The sequence below is a fragment of the Dermacentor variabilis genome, chromosome 6, assembly GCF_050947875.1.
Source record: "Dermacentor variabilis isolate Ectoservices chromosome 6, ASM5094787v1, whole genome shotgun sequence".
NCBI lineage: Eukaryota > Metazoa > Arthropoda > Arachnida > Ixodida > Ixodidae > Dermacentor > Dermacentor variabilis.
Window position 1 is genome coordinate 164,795,768 of NC_134573.1, and position 18,360 is coordinate 164,814,127.

The window sequence follows — 18,360 nt, forward strand, 5'->3', positions numbered from 1 at the left end:
AGTGATTGCTTCGGAATTCACACCTTCTTACCTCCTTTCCTGTCTCCACATCCATCTTTCGTTCTGCGATTCAGTAGGAACGTCTGAGAGGTTTCCTTAGTTGTTTTCAGGCACACGTGCTTCTAGACACGACCTAGGCGAGACTAGTATACACACTGCTAAAATGCATGGCAGTCTTACTTCTGGTCTTCCAGCTTTGATCGCAAGCTCAACACTGACGTAGCCATTGTAGCTATTTGCGGATTACTTTACGAAAGTGAAAGTTGGGCGTCGTTTCGGAAACTAAAATGAGCTCATCGGAAAGAACGCAGACAAAGTTTGGTGATTTGAAGGACAACCGAAACGGCGGTCTTTTCTTTATTTTCATTATTTACAAATGTGACAAGGTATGTAATGCCATTTTACAAAAGAAGAAGGGCTCATTCAGGACGCACGCGTTGATTCAGCCACAAGAAAAAACAATGTAACAACAGCACTGTTTTTTTTTCACATCACACCCACAGACAATATATGAAACAGCTTGCGATGTATGCCTGCAAACACAAAGAAGGTGAAACGAAATATACACTGTACATGAAGCCTGAAGCAGCTGGTCAGCACTGCGGGACACTTCTGCGGAATAGCTTGCCCACCGTGTAGTTAGCAGTATATTTTGATGTGTTTTACATTATCGTGAATTGTAATGTGCAATGAAACAGTTCCATTCCCTAAGGACTTTCAATACGTCGAGTGTCCGCTGTGAAAATTACCTGTACTTTATAGATTTTGTATGTATATGAATGGAAATATAACGTAGAAATACCAAGCGCATAAAGAATAAATAACTTCTAGAATGACTCGATTAGAAATACTGCTTTGTATTGGAAGTCACGAACACCCACAGTTTACTTGCTGCCATGGTACAGGAAGTGAGAGCGCATGGCGCAATACTGATAAGCGTATCAATAATTAAGGAACGTCCCCGTGATTGAAGCAGCTGGCAGGCACATATTGTGTTTAGGCCATGTTCGCGATCTTCTAACGTCATGTGTCTTCAGTTTCGCGTTGACTTCGCATGTGTGTGTGTGCTTCTGGAATTCCATGAGAAAAAAATGTGCATTGGCGAAGCTTTGGTTTGTGTATTGAGGAAGTCTGCTGGGGGCCCAGAGAAGTATACAAGAAATTACATATTCGGGCTCTAACTTTAATATAACCGGAACATCTAATATTTTAACGCGAAGAGAATGCACGTCTGAAAGTTTTCAGTTTGTTTGCAGAAACGAACGGCGGTGTTGAGTGAGCTTAGCGATGTGATCGCTCGGAATTTGTTCTTGTTTCCCGGGCCGTGTCCAAAGTATTTAGTTTATGCAGAAGTTGTCCAGCAGTGTTACCAGCAGCTGCAGTAAATATAAATAACTTTTTACATTTCCGAAAAAGGTTGCATGGCGTCTCGGCATTCATTTCACTAAATTGACGAACATCGTAAGACATGCACTCGAAACCTAAAATTTACAACAAACAACTTCGTGAAAGCAAAAGGGCACAATTTTTCAACACTGCGGCTAATGGTGGGATATAACAAGAATGTCGCTGTGACCTCGTTTACTACGTCGAAATATTGTCTAAATAGGAGACACTCACGGCGTATGTTTGTGGTTTCATGAACACTGTCGCAAACTAGACACGTTGCTCGATGAAAATATTGACTTGAAACAGAACTCTTTATGAGAGTCCAAATTTCTCTCCTTAAAACTCAAAATTCCGTTCGAGAGCTCTGACGTGGTCGCTGCAGGTTTTGGTGCACTACGCTGATCGAAAAGCGTGCGTGTAAGGGTGCCTCCGGCCGTTGCCAAAGATGGCTCTTGATGGCAATCTCACGGGGCTCTCTCGGCTTGCCTCAAACGCCGCTTCGCAATTAGTTTGTGAGCGATGGTGACACGAAGTGTATGGTAAAATTTTGCTACCCTGTTTACGCCAACCTGCTAAGTAGTCGGAAGCATCAAACAGAAAGTGACGTTGCCCGACTAAAGAACAGTAAGTTTCTCGTGAAACGATTTCTAATGCTCGACACCTTAGCAGCGCTTTCACAGTGCTGTTTTGGCTGCAGAACTGATTGTGAGCGCTTTCTGTGGAGTGCGTGGAGAAAATAATTGGAACATTGCATTAGCGCGAGGGTTCCCTCTACACGGGTTTAAAGTCGACGAGTGAGACTGAACGAGTTTCCACGACCACACCGCAACGTCACAGCACAGTTTGTATGGCACGACACGCAAGACGCTGGGTCAACCCTGTAACGTCTGTTTCTTCTACTAGGAATTGTCCTACCACGCACCACCTCATTCCTGCCTACACTTGTTTGGCAACTGGCGATACCCTATATAGATTAACCTTAGCGCCACCTCGATTCCTGTCGCGCCGCTGCATTTCGTTGGCCGCTCCTAGCGCTAGGCGCTGCGCCCTTACGGCACCTCATGCGGCACGTTTGGCATATGGACGAAGCGTCATCGGCGCCGCGTGACGCTTTTGCTTGATGCCGGTTATCGCTTCGCGTATCAGATAGGGCTTTGTGCCAACGGCGCCCGAATGAAGATAAAGATATCATATAGGGTATGACGTGGGACACTTTAGGTTCGCGTGAAGGAGGAAGAGATTTGATAGGCATGTAATTGACGTTTATGGAAAACAAAAGTATGTCGGCGTAGTCGTTAAGTGGTAACTAAGTGTCACGCTGGGTTGCAGCCGCGACTGCAGCAACGACGCGGCAACACCAGTGTTGTGATGCGACGTAAGCGGAGCAAGTTAACGCACCTTAAAAAGTGAACGCTCAGCATAAACGGGTGTGGGAACCATCGAATGTAATTTCGCAGCAGCAAATCATGAATACATATGTACAACGCGAAGTCACCATTTCAGGTGAGTGCGTAGCTACCATTTGTCATACGTATTTCCTCACGCGCCATTCTGAACAGGCTTGAGCATAAACGGAGCGTGGCGTGCGAAGGTTAAAAAAGAAAAGTGTCTCAAACAAAATTGGTGGGTTCCTCAGGCGTTTCGCAAGCGCTGCCTGTACGTATGCACGCAGATTCAAATGCTAATCTCGGCTGCATTATGGTCACGTGCTTGTACAGTCACGATGGGCAGTCTCTGCGATGGCGTCAAGCAACGTGTCATATCCGGCCTCGTACCCCTCTAACAGTATGCGTATCCGGCAACCTGGGGCCGTATTTCCCATTGACCACTTTTGGGGATATTGTTTTCATTGCACGTTGATTGGCGAACCTACCGGAAGAGGTCGTGACGATTGTAGGCGCGCACCTTCCACCAGCGTTATTTTCTTAGTGCACAGTTTTCGAATACGTTGACAGGTTTCCGTCGCTCCAGCGCGGCGTCTCTTTGGACGTTGCGTCACGCAGAAATGAAAGCATTCCCGTAAAGGAACGAGCAAGAGTGCGGCCACTGTTGTAACGGCCATGTATACACTGTTCACGCGTGGATTTTCAAACTCAAGTCTCACTGTAGCTCTCCACAAGAACGTGCTATCGTTTCCGTAGAGCAAGCCACCGCTGACGATAGAACACAATCGCCGCGATCGCTTCACACGAGGGGCGACCGCACGGCATCTGTAATACTGTTACAGTCGCACTAAATCACAGAGTAGGCAAACTTCAACGAACTGAGGAAGTTAGTTTGTCAAAAAATGTGAAATTAACGACGGAAAGCACTGGCGACTGCAACTGGCAACGTCGCACATGCGGTAGGTGAGCTACAAGCGTCGTGGGGCATATCGTTGGTTTAACGGGCGGCCAGATCAAAAGTTGTAGCTCTTATACACGTTATCTCATTGCGTTATTGTTGCAAAAAAAAAAAAAAGAATTCTGTGGTGCCCCACCGCGCTCCCCGTAGGGTATCTCACTGACTCACTGAGAGAACACATTGCCCGCGGTGATGAACTCGCAAGGTGCCAACTTGTCTCCTTGCGAGCTCATCGGGTGAGCAGCTGGGATTGCCGTGACTAGTTTGATGAGGAGCCAGCAGCTCACGAGCTTTCCAGGTTTGCGCATGCGCAACATCCGCTATGCACGTTGCACTCGCGTAACAGGACAGAGAGCACTGCATCGTGGTACGCTAGGCGCGCTCACAGTGAGCGTAACTTGCTCGCGAACGCCGAGGGTTGGGAACAGCGGGGTCCGGATGTGTGCTCTGTGGTTTTTAGCGGATGTGGTGAAACGTGAGAGAAACGAGTGCGACGATGGTTCGAGGGCGCCCGATGCCTACTCCACCTCTACGGTGGGATCCGTGTGTAGTTCACGCGGCGTGGCATCACTGGGCGCTCTCGTACATGTGGTCCTTCTTGATGGACATGCAGGCCTTGGCACCCATGGGAAGCGTTGGTAGCTCCCGGTTCTGCGAGGGGACGGAATAGTGTCACATCATGAATGCGAACATGAATGCGAGTTTTGCGTCAAAGTCGGCTAGCAGCATGTCGATAAAAGCGTGCTGTTGCCAGGGCGTAATCTAAAGGCTGTCTATATGCCCATACTAGTAATAATGCGCGAACGTCCCCGTTAGCGGTATACGGATATGCAAGAATGCGAATAATATGCTGAATTTTTCATCGAACCTCGTGTTTCACAACAGCTCACCCGAGTTTTCAGCAGCTACTTATGTCATATTTATTTACTGTTCACATACAGCGGTGCCACTGTCGTGGAATGTCAAATAAGTTGCTTGCATCAAACCATGGCGGCTTTGTTAACCTCTATTCCCGCGCAATGCCACCATGGGCTGCATTCAAGGACGTCATCGTTTGCTGCTTAACGCAGCGGTTTAGCTTGCCGGAAGAATGCTTGCATACCGCACGCAGGTCATAAGGTCCTGTTCTAAATGTCAGCACACTGCACTTTGAGTACTCGCCGTCCTTCACTGCAAATTTCTCCTGCCTTATGTATGTAGCGACAGACCAAGGGGATTCTGCTGATTCCGACCTTACTTGGTGTCTGTAATGAATGTCAGTCTCTTCAACGGCGTAACTGGCGCTTCAGCAACGCATTTTACGTATACATCGCGCCTACCGGGACATTTGGGTGCTCCAGCCTCCGTGAAGATCGCAAAGTGAGACCTTGACGAAGCGAGCCACTCGCAAAACCAGTTCACTGTAGCTGTGCTTGCTACGAGATAGCCCCCCCCCCCCTCCCCCCATTCCTATAGCCACGCGTAACTACAGAATGGCGTGGCCGTACCTGTGCGAGGAACGTCTTCATCTCCTGGTTGACGTTGTGCCTGGCCATCTTCGCCTCGAGCTCTTCGGTCATGGGCAGCGTGGCGCAGGGCGCCGGGTACAGCGCGCACGGGTGGTCAGCGGGCAGCGGCGGTGGCTGCACCTCCACGTAGCGCTGCGAGAGGCCCGTGTACTCGCCGGCCGCCTGCTGTGCCTTCTCGGCGTGCCGCGCGCTCGTCGATGTCACTGCGCAAAAATGCACCGAGCACCAGTCAGCACGAGCTCGTCGGGCAGCTAGACGCAATGTCAGATTCACGCACTGCGCAGCTCCATCGCTTTTGCACGAGTAGTCTGTTCGGCCCTGTCGTACTGAATGTCTCTCTGTCAGTGCTTGATCGAAGGCGGTGGTAGTATAACCCTATTATATTATTTTATATCATTTTTTCGTTCTCAAGATTATTCACGTTGACAGCTGTCCAATTAATTTTATTTAAGATTCGGAAGCTTGCGATTCTTCGGTGTAGCGGGCAGGGTCATGATTATTTGTTTTCTTTTATGTAATTTATATTCACCCGACACTACTTTGGGACCGTGCTTGAAAGACATGCGAGCTTTCGCCTGAACGTCGCGACAACCACACAAGTAGGAACTGGGATGCTCGTAATGCGCACTTACTGTTAAAGAAAGAAAGAAAGGAAAAATGAAAGAAAGAAAGAAAGGAAAAAAAGAAATAAAGAAATATATCGTCCTTGTCTACAGATTGAAAGTCTTGTTTCGAAACTGCGCAGTTCGATACAATGAGGTCAGCACTATTAGACGGGAAGGTATGATTTTTTTTTTTAAGGATACCTACCAGGTCCAATAGGAGTTACGCGAGTCCATGAATCTCATCCTTTGCCAGGCAGCGAACGCTAACGCCGCCAGTATTTCTGCTGCGTGTCTGTATAACCCTGCTGAATCGTTACAGATGAGGCAGGACAAATTTGGGCCTTGTTAGCTTTTGTTGCCTATAGCAATTTATGTGGAGTAGTAGGCAACCGTGGACTGCCAGAGTACAGCACCGCGTAGTGGTTGGTGTCGCGGCTTGAACGAGCAAGGGTTCGTTCTCACTCTGCGGCTGTCCGTCGAAGCCGGCGGCGAATTGCTTGCTCCGCCTCTCCATGGTGCCCGGTGGAGGTTGGAGCGGCGGTTGCGGAGGTCGGCGTTTGATTCGCTGGAGGCACACGCACGTCACGATGACCACGAGCACGATGGTCACCAAGCTCGCCAGCACGGGGATCATGATGAACAGGTTCAGGTAGAGCGGGGTGCTGGCGTCTCCGAAGATCGGGGACTGCATCACGCCGCCTGCGTGCACAAAGCAAAGACGTGAGCGGCGGCATCGTTGCGGGAGAGCAGATTTTCGACAGCCAAAATACGTGTTCACTTTTTACGCAGTTGCAAAGTCTCGCAGCAGGCCGAATCCCTGACTCGCTGCGAGCCTTCGAGTGCGAACTCATGAAATAATGAAATACGCGGCGTTCGTATACAAAGCCGATGCGCGGGGAGCTGAATTTGAAGAAAACGTGTACTATAGGCATATATTCAAACACGAACAATTCCGAATCTGCTCCAACGCGTTGTTCTGTTTTCAGGTTCACTTGCATACGTAGCATTGGCTGAATTTAAGGAGAACAACTGCTTAGCCGCTAAGCCACCGCGGTTGGCGAGATATTAACGTCTGTGTTAATTACTGCTAATAATTTGCTTTCTTTGCTATGTTACGTCGCACAGTGTTTCAACGCTTATCAATTGCAAGCCACAGTTCACGTACTTACGCTTAACAGGCGTTCGAATCTGGGGTGGCTTGCACGAACATTTAATAACGAAAATAATAACGAATTTAAGAACGCGTTCTTGTGCGGACTAGGCGTTGTCTAAGAACACTTAAGAACGTGTTCTTAACTTCGTTATTATTTTCGTTGTTAAATGTTCGTGCAAGCCGCCTCTGATCACTTAGCGTTTCAGTCTATGCTGATGATGCATGTGGAAACTGGAAAGCATGCATGCATTGAGGCTAGATGACGCACTTTAAGCACCGGCTTAAGCAGCAAAACGCACACAGTTTCAAGAGGGCATGGCGCTGCTGTTATAGACCGGACTTCGCATTGGAAGTAAGGTGCCAATTACAGCACGCCTGCGTTAAATCTGGCCAGCCGGATTTTTGATAATAGATCTTGTTTTTTTTTTCCTGAGCTGGCGCTCAACGGCTTCTTCGAAAAAGTTTCGTCTTTTAACGGCTCCTTCCGGGTAAGTTCGCCTGCTATCAGTCAATTAATGCGCGGTATTAACTTGAGTCGACAGTATCACTATAATATCACTATTGTAGTTCGACTTTCACGTTCAGTCACAGGGGCTAAATCATGGAGGCCAAGTTTACTTATGTGCTCCGCCTGCTTAATTCAGGACGGCCAGTTGCACGTGAGCTCCATTTCTGTTTGTCGATCTCGCTTTTTGTCTATACTTCACCTTCCAAGTAGTTATGAAAAAAAGGAAACAAGTAATTCGCGAACGAGCAGTTGCTGTAAAAGTTATGAAACTCCTCTAAGTTATGAAAGTCACCATCAATCATCTTGCATGATGACTGACGGCGAGTCCAGAAACGGTACATGATTCTAGATCAAGCTGATGTTCCGAACCAAAAATGCAAGCGTTGTAGTCGCTCATGTAATTTCGCCTACAACTTTGATGTAGGGGTTTGTACCAGGCGAGAGCGGTTAGGAATATTATCATCGTGTTTTCGTAAGTGTAGTACGCGGTAAAGAATTTGCAAAACGGCAAAAATAAATAAAGCATGCGACGCTCTAGGACAAGTGCTTGCAGAACGTATGACCATTTAACAATGTCTTGCTTTGATCTTTCCTACGTTTATGCTCACGCAACACTTGTCTCGTGGGAATGGTTGAAACGTTTATACACTACATAAATCCCGCCACTGTAGCCTGGTAAGCACAAGTGAGGCCAGTCACTGCATCTACCTCAAGCTACTCGCACCAGCGTCGGAAAAAGCAAAACAGAAGCCGTGGCACATTCTTATTCAAGGCACACTACCAAACATCCCGTCCTTTTTCAGGCGTTTTCGTCGCGCTGCGGCGTTCACTGCAGCGCTGAACAGAGTCTTTCACTCCTTTCAAGTTTTTATCTTCCGCATGTAGATGCGCGGCTTTCCGTCCGAGCTTCCGGTTTGGCTTTCCTGCAGCACCCTACCTTAGCCGCGATTCCCGCGGTTGCCCCACTGACTGAAAAAAAAAAAAAAAGAAACGCATACCCGCTTAGAGGCAACTGCATGACATTCCCGGCATCATTCGAAGCCTGACATCGTCGCAGTAGTGCTGCTTTAGAACAAGTTTAGAAGAGAAGCTAGCGCCACCTGTTTGCCGACTTTCTTCGGAGTGTTGCCCGCTTCCTGCTAACTGGCGCAATGCATGGCTTAGAGAGGAAAGCAGGAGACGGAGGTGAGGGCGGTGGCTTCCGTGCGCGGTAAACCGTGAACGGCGGGACCTTTTGACCTCGACCTTAGGCGGGCGAAATTTTCGACTTGTTTAGGACATTTTTCACTTATTTTCGTGGCCGTGGCTTGACGCGCCTCACCTTTCTCTGTTTGAATTCTCCCGCGTCACCCATGCGTGTCGCCGCGCACGTCGCTTTGACGAGACTCGAAGCGCAACGCTGTCTAAAGACGCCTGACTTTGAGACTGGTCCGCGTAAAATATTGATAAGCTAGTGCTCGTGTCTCTCCTGTGACGGTAAAAGCTGGTTAGCGACAGTGAGCTTGATCTATGAACAGTCATTTGTCAGGGGGCAAACGGTCGTAGACAGCTGCGAACGAAAACCGGCTGGCTCATCCTTGTTAGAGGGTGCTGAGAAGTAACCGAGGAAAGTTGGAGAGAGTTTGTTTGGTGTTTTTCCTTTAGTGAGAGCTAGAGAATCGAAGTTAGCCTGCAGGGATTCTAGTTTTGGATAACTTGCGTTGCGTGACGCTTACGATCTGGCTAGCACGTACAGTACGTTCAGCGTTTCTGAAGTATAAATAACGTGTGGCATAGGCGTAAAGCCGCATTAAAACACTAGGGGCTAGGAGGCACTACGGAGTCGGTCGCACGTCAAATCGACACTTCTGAGCCCGCCGCGGTAGCTTGGCTGCTACGGCATTGCTCGAGATCGCGGGTTTGATCTCGACCGTGGCAGCCAAATTTCGATTGGAGCCAAATACAGAAACACGAGATTTAGGTGCACGTTAAGGAACACCAGGATGTCAAAATTAACCCGGAGTCCGGCCACTATGGCGTGCCTCATAATCCGACCGTGCTTTCGGCACGTACAGCCCCAGAATTCAATTTAACACTTCTGCCACGATGTGATTTGCCCGTGAGGCAATAATAATTCTCAGACTTCTTAGCGATTATGAAAAATAGCACACAACAACGCCTGAAGGAAACACGTCTCCCTGTGTGTTCTGTGTGCTAAGCAAACAGCAGTGGTGCAAGCAAAAGCAACGTTTAACATCAACTCACCACTCTCGTATTGGACTAAACGCTGAAGAAATTACGCATTTGCCGTCAGCATCACCGCTAATTATCGTCAATCAAAGCAAACAACATAGAAAGCTTCGCTTACATCGATTCCCAGATTGCGTGGGATCCGCACATTTTTTTTTCTTTTCGTTTTTTTTTTCATTGCCTTTAAACCGCAGTACTGGGCAATCACAGGCAGTCTGGACTGTAACTGTCCAAGCAATGGTAGAACTGTGAGGCTCCGTATTACGTACGCCCTAGCAGCGTCCTGGGCTCTAACACCCATCAAGGTGTAGAAGAGTGACAGCCTGCTAAAGCTCTTTGCACACTCTACTCTGTGGGTGGGAATAGTTTTCCTGTAAATACGGATGCTCATTCACCCCCGCCGAGCTACAACACAAGGACCTCGTCCCTTAACCGCACGGGAAAAGAAACATTGCTTTCTGCAATGGTGCTTGCCCTTTCCTGGCGTCGAAACACTGAAAAACATGTGCAAGTACATACGGCGGTTTCTCCTAGGCGCTGTATACAGGAAGGGCTGATATTGCAATCTGCGCGTCACTCCGTGCGCGGCAGTTGAATGACATTCGCCGATGTACTGTACTTTGTACGCCAATGGTTGTCTGATGTCGAAGTCGCGGCGTGCTGTCTATGCTTAGCCTCGGGATGTGTTGCCAGGCAACTAACTGTTCGTACGAGGTGCAGGACGAGCACTGAGCCACGCGAGCCGTTTATTTCAAGCACAACTCTCCTTATACTTATCCATATCGCTCCTTAGGCGCCGTTTCCTTCCTTGCAGCAAGCATGGCGATAGTTATTCCGCTGGCAGTTCTTCACAAATGCTGTTGTTTCGGTGGTTTTATTTGCAAAATCGCATTTAGTTGCTTTGTACAAACCGCATACTCTAACTAAAGTAAGTGTTTGTAATTGTGTGTTGTGTATTCGGGTTGCGTTTGAGACGGCGGCGTACAGCTATTGTATAGACACTCACCGGCCTTGTGCGTCCTGACGGTAATGATCTCGCTGGGATCGCCCGTGCCGTATTCGTTGGTGGAGCTTACGTACATCTGGTAGAGGACGCCGGATTCGAGGCCGGACACGGTGTACGAGGACGATCGTGAGTCAAGGTTCACCTCTTTCCAGTCTTGGGTGCTCTCTTCTGGCCGATGGTACAGCACATAACCTGCGCAGGGGCACGCGTTTCGAATGCGCGGACGCAGGGTCTCGCATGCTCTGTGTTGGCGCGTAACTATGAGAGTTCTCGCGTTGATATGTGTTATATGTAGCAAATACCCAAATGTGCTGTTTAGCGAGGAACGCCGTTTATACTGTTTGGCGGGAATGTCTGTTCGAGCGGAACGTTATGACAGCCCACATGTACAGCTTCTTGGAAAAGTGTTTAGATGTACGGTGTATACGTGAATGCAAAATTTAGTGCGTTGAAAGCGATGAGAATAGAAATGAGCGAAAAGATCAACACATTTGTTCTGAATCGCGCTTCTCCATCGACATGTCGCAGCGTAGGGCCGTGAGGAAGCGCTTACTTATTATATTAATTGGAAGACGCAATGGTTTGAGCTTTCACGATCACCGAGGCAATTACCGTTGGCGGGATACATGTTTTGAGTGTGAAAGGTGTTGCCTATTGAGCGTTCAGCAACTGGTTACACCTTAGTAGCACATTGCCAGGATTTACGCCGTCCGTTTACATTAGAGTCATGCCCGATGGGGCGTAGTGCGCTGCCCCCACGTGTTGCGCGATGCGCTGGTATAAGCCCGCGACTTCAGGTAGCCCAGCCGGCGCCCGGAAACTCTCTTGTCGACATTTTCAAGGGTGATTGATCAAATGAGCTAGTGTGGCTTAATAACCTCGCCTGTCGGGCCCGATACAACTTGCTTCCGTGGCTCTCTTCGCGCTCCGCAACAGGTGTGCAAGAAGAGATGGCCTGGCAAAGCATCTCCGTGTGTGTATACTTTCCACACGCTCGTATACGCATGGTCGACAGCGATTGCGGAGTGGCGTTCATTTACCTCTCACTCCGCTGGCGAACTGCTGGTGCCAGGTGACAGTGATGGACGAATGCGTCGTGCCGGAGACGAACACCTTCGGAGGCGGCGGCACATCTGAATGAGGGGAGGAGGAATGACATCAGAAGCGCTACGAATAAGGGGAGGAGCGAAAGCGTACCTAATATAAAAGTCTTCGTGACTGATCACCCGCCGCGAAACCATCTGCAGCCGAATGGCAGTTACATGGTGAATACGTCTAATCGGACGCTTGCCTCTTCTCTGTTGACCTAGTCGTCGAAGAGACAAATTCTTAAAAAGAGTATTTCTACACCCATGTCCGATCGCTCTTAGAGAAGTTGGTATTCAGTATGCGGTAATGTAAGCGTGACTGGTTTTCATAACGCTGTCGTATGACAATGAGTGTGATAAAGCTACAGTCTTTAAGGGCACACTAAAGGAAAATGTGAAATCGAGCTCAGATCCATAGACTATCCTTCTGGAAGTCTATTATAGTTTTCTGCGCAGAAAATAGCCGCCAAAGGTCGCCCCTCCTACTCCTTAATTTGAACCCCGCAGCATAACGGACCACTTCCACTTGGCGTAATCTCCCACGTGACCTCCCTCTATGCCGCTCTCTGTGAATCAGCCATTGCTGACATCACATGAGAAGTACCATAATCCACAATAGGTGGCGCCGCTTCGATTTTACATTTTCGTTATTTCCTCGCTTACAACAGCTGTGTTTTCATTTCGAAGGGCTAGTTCGTTGTTACAGAAGCCTAATCTGTCAATCTAGCTTGACTTAATATGTTCCTTTAGTGTCCCATTTAATGACGGTAACTGTGAGTTAATCAAACAACAATGGCATCTTAAATTATCATAACCGCTCGTAGTAATATGGAAAATGAAATGGCATCAGTGTAATGCACTGATGCGGAGCCTATCATGACCGCGGAGGTTCTCTCTCTCTCTCTCTCTCTCTCTCTCTCTCTATATATATATATATATATATATATATATATATATATATATATATATATATAAAAGTGGCAGTCGGTTCCGTAAAAGCTTGGAAACCTATGGAGTGCGTCAACTTTAGTCTATGCGTCGTAGAGTGTTTATCACACGTGCTGGAAATGCATGCATAACCTCAGCGAAATGCAGCCTTACCCCCGTCAAGTGTCTTGACGTGTAGCTCGTGCGAGGCGACCCCAGAGCCGGCGGCGTTGTAGGCCTTCACGATGACCGCGTACTCCGTCCCACGTTGGAGGCCGGTGAGGAAGAACTCATGGCTGGCGTTCGGCCGGAACTCGCTGGTGCGGTACGAGTATGGCTGGCCCGACGACGTCGGCTTGTAGCCGATGTAGTAGCCCAGCAGATCGCCGTTCCATTCGTCCGGCGGAGGAGGCTGCATCGAAGATAGGAGAGCCCGAGTTGGCGAGCTTGCGTTTGTCTCGTGTTCCTGTTTCGTGAAGGACTCGCGTTCTTTGCCCTGATCGCACATCCTTGTTGATTTTACAGTGTTTCTAAAGAAAAGAGGAAACAAATCTGCAGTTTCCCCTTGAAACACTGCATTCGTCGTGGCGTGCTTGTGTGATGAGGTCGTAACTTCGACAGATGTAGGTACTTGGCATCGTCATCGGTGTTTGTGTGTCCTTGATTATGTGCGCCGTCTTTCGCGCTCTTAAAACTGCCACCGGCGAAATGTAAACATCAGCTTTGCTTGAAGCGGTCTTAGCACGCCGAATACAAATGCACTACGAAAACCTGCGCCCGCTTTTTCGCGACAAGTGCACGGTACAACGCATATCGATTATTTGACTATATGAATAATTCGATTTGTTCAGCTAAATCTTCGACGTAGTGGTCTCGGCGGACGTCACTAATGCTTCTCATTTCTTTTTTTTTTTTCGTTACTCTCAGTTTCGGCCGATATTGGCGAAAAAAGGAAGGATCTGTTAAGTGCCAACGCTATCTCATCGATTTCTCATCAGTACCTGATTTCTTTTTCTCACCGAGTTTCAGACTTTTTCGTCAAAGAAAAGAAAGCACGAACTTATTAGAGAAAAGAAAACGCTTGTCTTTCCCCGGGATGTAGCTAGCCGCTCTCTACCTCTGTAAGACTAAAACCCCATCACTCATTGTTATATTGTACATCAGCATGTAGACATTGTACATTGTTCGAACCTTCGATGATGCCTAGTTTAAATGGTCGGTTGTAGTTAGATAACTTGTTTTCGTTTCGCTGCACAGAACTTGTCTGTAGTTCTGCTTTTGTCCATACTCAAATGATGGCGATGTACTCTTCGATCAATCATCGCGGTTTTTTTTCCATCCAGCTCCTGTCATACCGCGACGTGATAAATAAATATAACGATCAGCCAATCACTATTTTATGTGCCTAATTTTGCGCGAATCACTGTTCTTGTGCAGTTGGTGAATAAACGTGCATCCTTGACTATACCGGCGAGCTTACTTGTTCTGCGCAATGTGACAACGTCACTTGAACTTAAAACAGTCGCAGGGAGTGTGACAGACTTGCCTTCCAGGAAACACGCACGGTGCTCGGCCCCCTGGCCTCGACGTGGAAGTCAGTTGGCGCTGCGCTTGGCTCTGAAACGTGCATGAAGAAAAAAGTCGTTTAGGAAAGAAGAGTAAGAAATAGAAGGGTCGCACAGCGCCATGATAGCTACACACACGATGGACACGTACTCGTTTGTCAACCCGTACTTTTTGGGGGCGTTCCTCTTTTCACATAACCGTAATGCGAAGTACAGTGCACTGTGAAAGGGGGCGCAATTGTAACGGCGGTCTACGAGTACTCTACGATTCTTTCCGTTTCAGCAAATAAAACAAAAGCTTCCAGCAAGCTTTTCTGTTATCACAGAGAGTGATGGTTACGAAGGAATGCCTACAAGCACGAGTGAGAAAAGTGAAACAAGTTTGTCTATAGTACATATCTCGAACACGATATCTACCGTTTTCTGATCAATGGTCTCTTAAAAATCTTGCCGATTGTGGCAGTATTTGCGCTTGGCAATCATCAAGTAAAGCGATTACTCCATCTATGGGAAACTTGAAAAAGGTGAAGGCTGGAAAACGAGGAATAGTGGATGCATCTACATGAGCCTTGAGCCTTCCTTTTTCACTGTGTACAGGGACTGTTGCTGTCTACTTCATTCGATGCTGAATTGAGAACGAAAACCTACGTGCATTCTATCCCCTGTTTACCGAGCGGGGGTCACGTGAGTGCTATACTGCGTTACCTTCCTCGCCCGTGTGCAGCTTGACAGGCGTAGAGGCGAGGCCGACGCCGACCGAGTTTTCGGCAAGGATGCTCAGGTGATAGGTGGAACCGGGGTGCAGGTCGCCGACCAGGGCTGACGTCTGCGATCCCGGCACTGCCACTTCTTGGAGCCTGTGCGCTGTACCTGCGGTTTTTAGGGACAGTGAGCGAGACACGTCTGCAAAGTCGAATGCCGGACGAAGAATCACACGCTGGCGACAAGTAATTTGGAAAACAGACGTTTGGCTACTGCAAAGAAAGCTTCGTGCACAAAGGGAGGGCGAGAAGACGAAGACTTGATTTCATTGGAACTAGAACCCGACGGAAGATGCATGAGTACAGCGGATTGAGATATCCGTCATCACTGCTAGAAGTAACAGTGCGTGACGTACTTTGATTGCGCGGTGGATAAGAACTCGGTATCGAACATCTATTCCTGCGCGGGGGGTAGGTACGATGTCCCGCAGCTTGCGCGCGTCGAATGTGCTCATTCATTGGCAACAATGTTCCTTTGTGGGGGCCATAACCTCAACGGCTTGAAAATACATGCACCTGTGATCTGAGGGTTAGTCTTCGTTTAGTCAAAGGGACAAGTCACCAGTATACCCACGCGACACGAAGCGCAGTTATGCTCCATCAATGCCAAGCACATGGTAAATGACAAGGTGGTCAAAACACATTTGTTTGATTTTCGTTACAGCTATCGTGGGCACATGAGTTACGATTTGCCTCCCTTTTTGCCACTGCGCTCTCTCCCTCTCTCTCTATCTCTCTTTTCCGGGCTGTCGTGATGATGCCTTCTGTATAGACTGGGCCTTATCGCATTGGGTCATGTCTTATTGATCGCTAGTTCGTCTGTTCAGGAGCGCGAGTCTGTTTGATGTATTTATTTCTTTAAGTACTTTCTTCGTGGCGCTTGTTCCAGTGTAAATATTTTCGTTTTTCATTTAGCGCGGCTTCATTAGTGCTCGCGAAGAGCACGACATACACGGTTGCGTAATGTAGACATAAGCAGATGTATAACTGTAGGCAGCCTCTGGGCAATAAAAACGAGGACGCATATAAGGGCATGATCTTTGCTGGCACTCTGGAAGAAACATAAAGTTCATGTAGGAAACCAACTATATACGTCCTAGATCAACCGCTTGTGTTTACATTCTTCAGAATTACAAACGGGGCAAAACACTTAAGCTATAGGACGAACTCGACATCCTTCCAGCATGCCTCTTTGCTAGGTCTTTATATCTTACAATCAAGTGCCCTTTTTTTGCTCCTTTTTGTATTTGTTAGTATGCCTTGCGGAAAACACTTGGTACTAAATTAAAAAAACGTTGAGGGTGTGTCTAGACAGGAGAAAAAGAAATGTTTTACGAACAGTAAGGTAGATAAGTTGGCATGAGCTAGCATGATCTAGTCTGTTACTCTGTTCTGGGGGAAAATAGGTAAAGGCGTACTAAAGGAGGACGATGACGGAGAACGTAGACTCGGTAGCTGAGTGGCTATGACGTTGCACTGAGCTCGAGGTCGCGGGTTTGATCCCGGCCACGTTTCTATGGAAGCGAAATGTGCAAACGCTCGTGTGCTAAGGAACCCCAGGTGGTCAGAATTAATGCGCTATGGCTTGCCTCATAACCATATCGCAGTCATGGCACGTAAAACCCCAGAATTCATTTTCTTTTTTCGAACATCAATGCGCAGAAGGAAGGTACATTGTCCCTCGTAGCTCACCGGAGTCCTTCCAGTATTGTATAACGTATTTGGCGACCGGGCTGTTGCCGCTGTACGGCGGAGACCAGCTGACGCTCGCCGAGCGGCTCCAGGTTTCGGAGACTTTGACATCTTGTGGCTGACCGGGAACCTCTGCGGAAGAAGCGGCGATTGTTTACGGACAACGATGACCATGGTTTGTCCAGCACCCACATTCCTGCAAGTGGCGTGCGCTCACTCGAGGTTTTACTCTTACCGAGTGGCACGCGCTTCAATACATGGTGCAGCTGTTTTGGAGCCTCTACGTAGCCCTATACAATCCCCTGTGGTAGATTAATGCAGGGCGCTCGGAAACAAAGAGGAAAATAGGTATCCCTCTCTTGCGCCAAAAGTTTCGAAGATGTACCCGTCGTAAAACTGGAGCTGGCGATGACATGGCGATGACAAGTTCTTAGTTGAAACGGTGGAACAGCAGTGGGTAGGACGAACGTGTGCACCTGGCAAAAATATTGCGTCGCGGAAGGCGCATATAGGCACCGCTCGTTTCCCCTAGTTTCTGTATAATGCTGCAGGCAAAAGGTTTAAGGGCACATTAAATAAAAAAAAAACAAGGAAGAAAGAAAACTAAATCGGTTTGTACGGATAAAAGCGTTCTTCTAAAGCTCTGTTGTCGTCAATTCCAAAACACTAGGTTGATTATTAGAAGAGAAAATGAAGGTCAAAGATTTAATTTTTGAATTTCGTGCCGAATCCCCAATGCCGGTACGTCACTCTTACGTCACGGATGTCAAAACAATTTTTTTTTGTGTGTGTTTAGGCCGCGTTGGGCTCAAGAAATTTTCCCGAAGATCGCCATGTTCAATCTTTGGTTCCTGTAGAACACTAGTCTATTTTTATCGCTAGAGGATCAGCTAGGGCTTGGTACACGCTGTAAAAATCCATGACGTCACAGCGCGCTGATGTGGGAACTTCAAGGAGGCGTCGTCACCCGTTTTCTTTCTTTTTTTTTTTTTGTTATTCTCCTTTCTCTGGCTTACCAAGTGTCTTATTGTAGTGAGAGTGGTGTTTTTCATATTGTAGAAAGGTAATTTACTAATACTGAGGAAATCAATTTTCCTTTTAGCCTCCCTTTCAGTTGAGCGCTTTGCTCACTGCATCCTGGATTGTATATGGAACATTTACAGATGTAAATATACATTCGAAGTGAGCGTGTTACCGAAAAACCTGGCGGAAAACTTGCGCAACACGTGCAGGGGCATTAAGTCACCTCCCCTGCGCTTAACAACGAGAAAATGAGTTGTTGAATGCGCGATATTTTCGATAGTGGCTGTTAATGGAAAGTGTAAAAGGATCTGTGTAAACTTAAGCTGCTATGTGTTAATTTTGGCGTTCCACTTCATGAAGGGCGCCGCGTAGGCTGCGAGCCGGGTGAAAATATAATGCTTTTGTTTTCTTTGCGTCGTTGCTTTGAGAATGCGAGGTGCATGTTTTACAATAAAGGTAAGCTGTGCTTTGCTGACAATATACTTCCGGTTCTCTTGAAGCAAGGTTCTGACTTTGTCAAAACGCACCTCTTAGCTAAACGTGTTCTTTGTGACGAGCCCAAT

The 18,360-nt window shown here is 47.8% G+C and overlaps 1 protein-coding gene across 3 annotated transcripts in view; it reads right to left on the reverse strand.

Annotated features, from left to right (window-relative positions):
• Positions 1-326: 326 nt before the first annotated feature.
• LOC142585660 (cell adhesion molecule Dscam1-like) overlaps positions 327-18,360 on the reverse strand; it is a 45,605-nt gene continuing 27,571 nt past the window's right edge. For all 3 annotated transcript variants that reach the window (XM_075696593.1, XM_075696594.1, XM_075696591.1), the window contains 9 exons: positions 16,775-16,906; positions 15,027-15,191; positions 14,303-14,373; positions 12,931-13,168; positions 11,782-11,874; positions 10,742-10,933; positions 6,308-6,544; positions 5,220-5,443; positions 327-4,383 (listed from right to left, as the gene is read on the reverse strand). In XM_075696593.1, the coding sequence (XP_075552708.1) occupies positions 4,300-4,383; positions 5,220-5,443; positions 6,308-6,544; positions 10,742-10,933; positions 11,782-11,874; positions 12,931-13,168; positions 14,303-14,373; positions 15,027-15,191; positions 16,775-16,906 (1,436 nt within the window). In that variant the 3' untranslated portion in view covers positions 327-4,299. The remainder of the gene's footprint in view (positions 4,384-5,219; positions 5,444-6,307; positions 6,545-10,741; positions 10,934-11,781; positions 11,875-12,930; positions 13,169-14,302; positions 14,374-15,026; positions 15,192-16,774; positions 16,907-18,360) is intronic.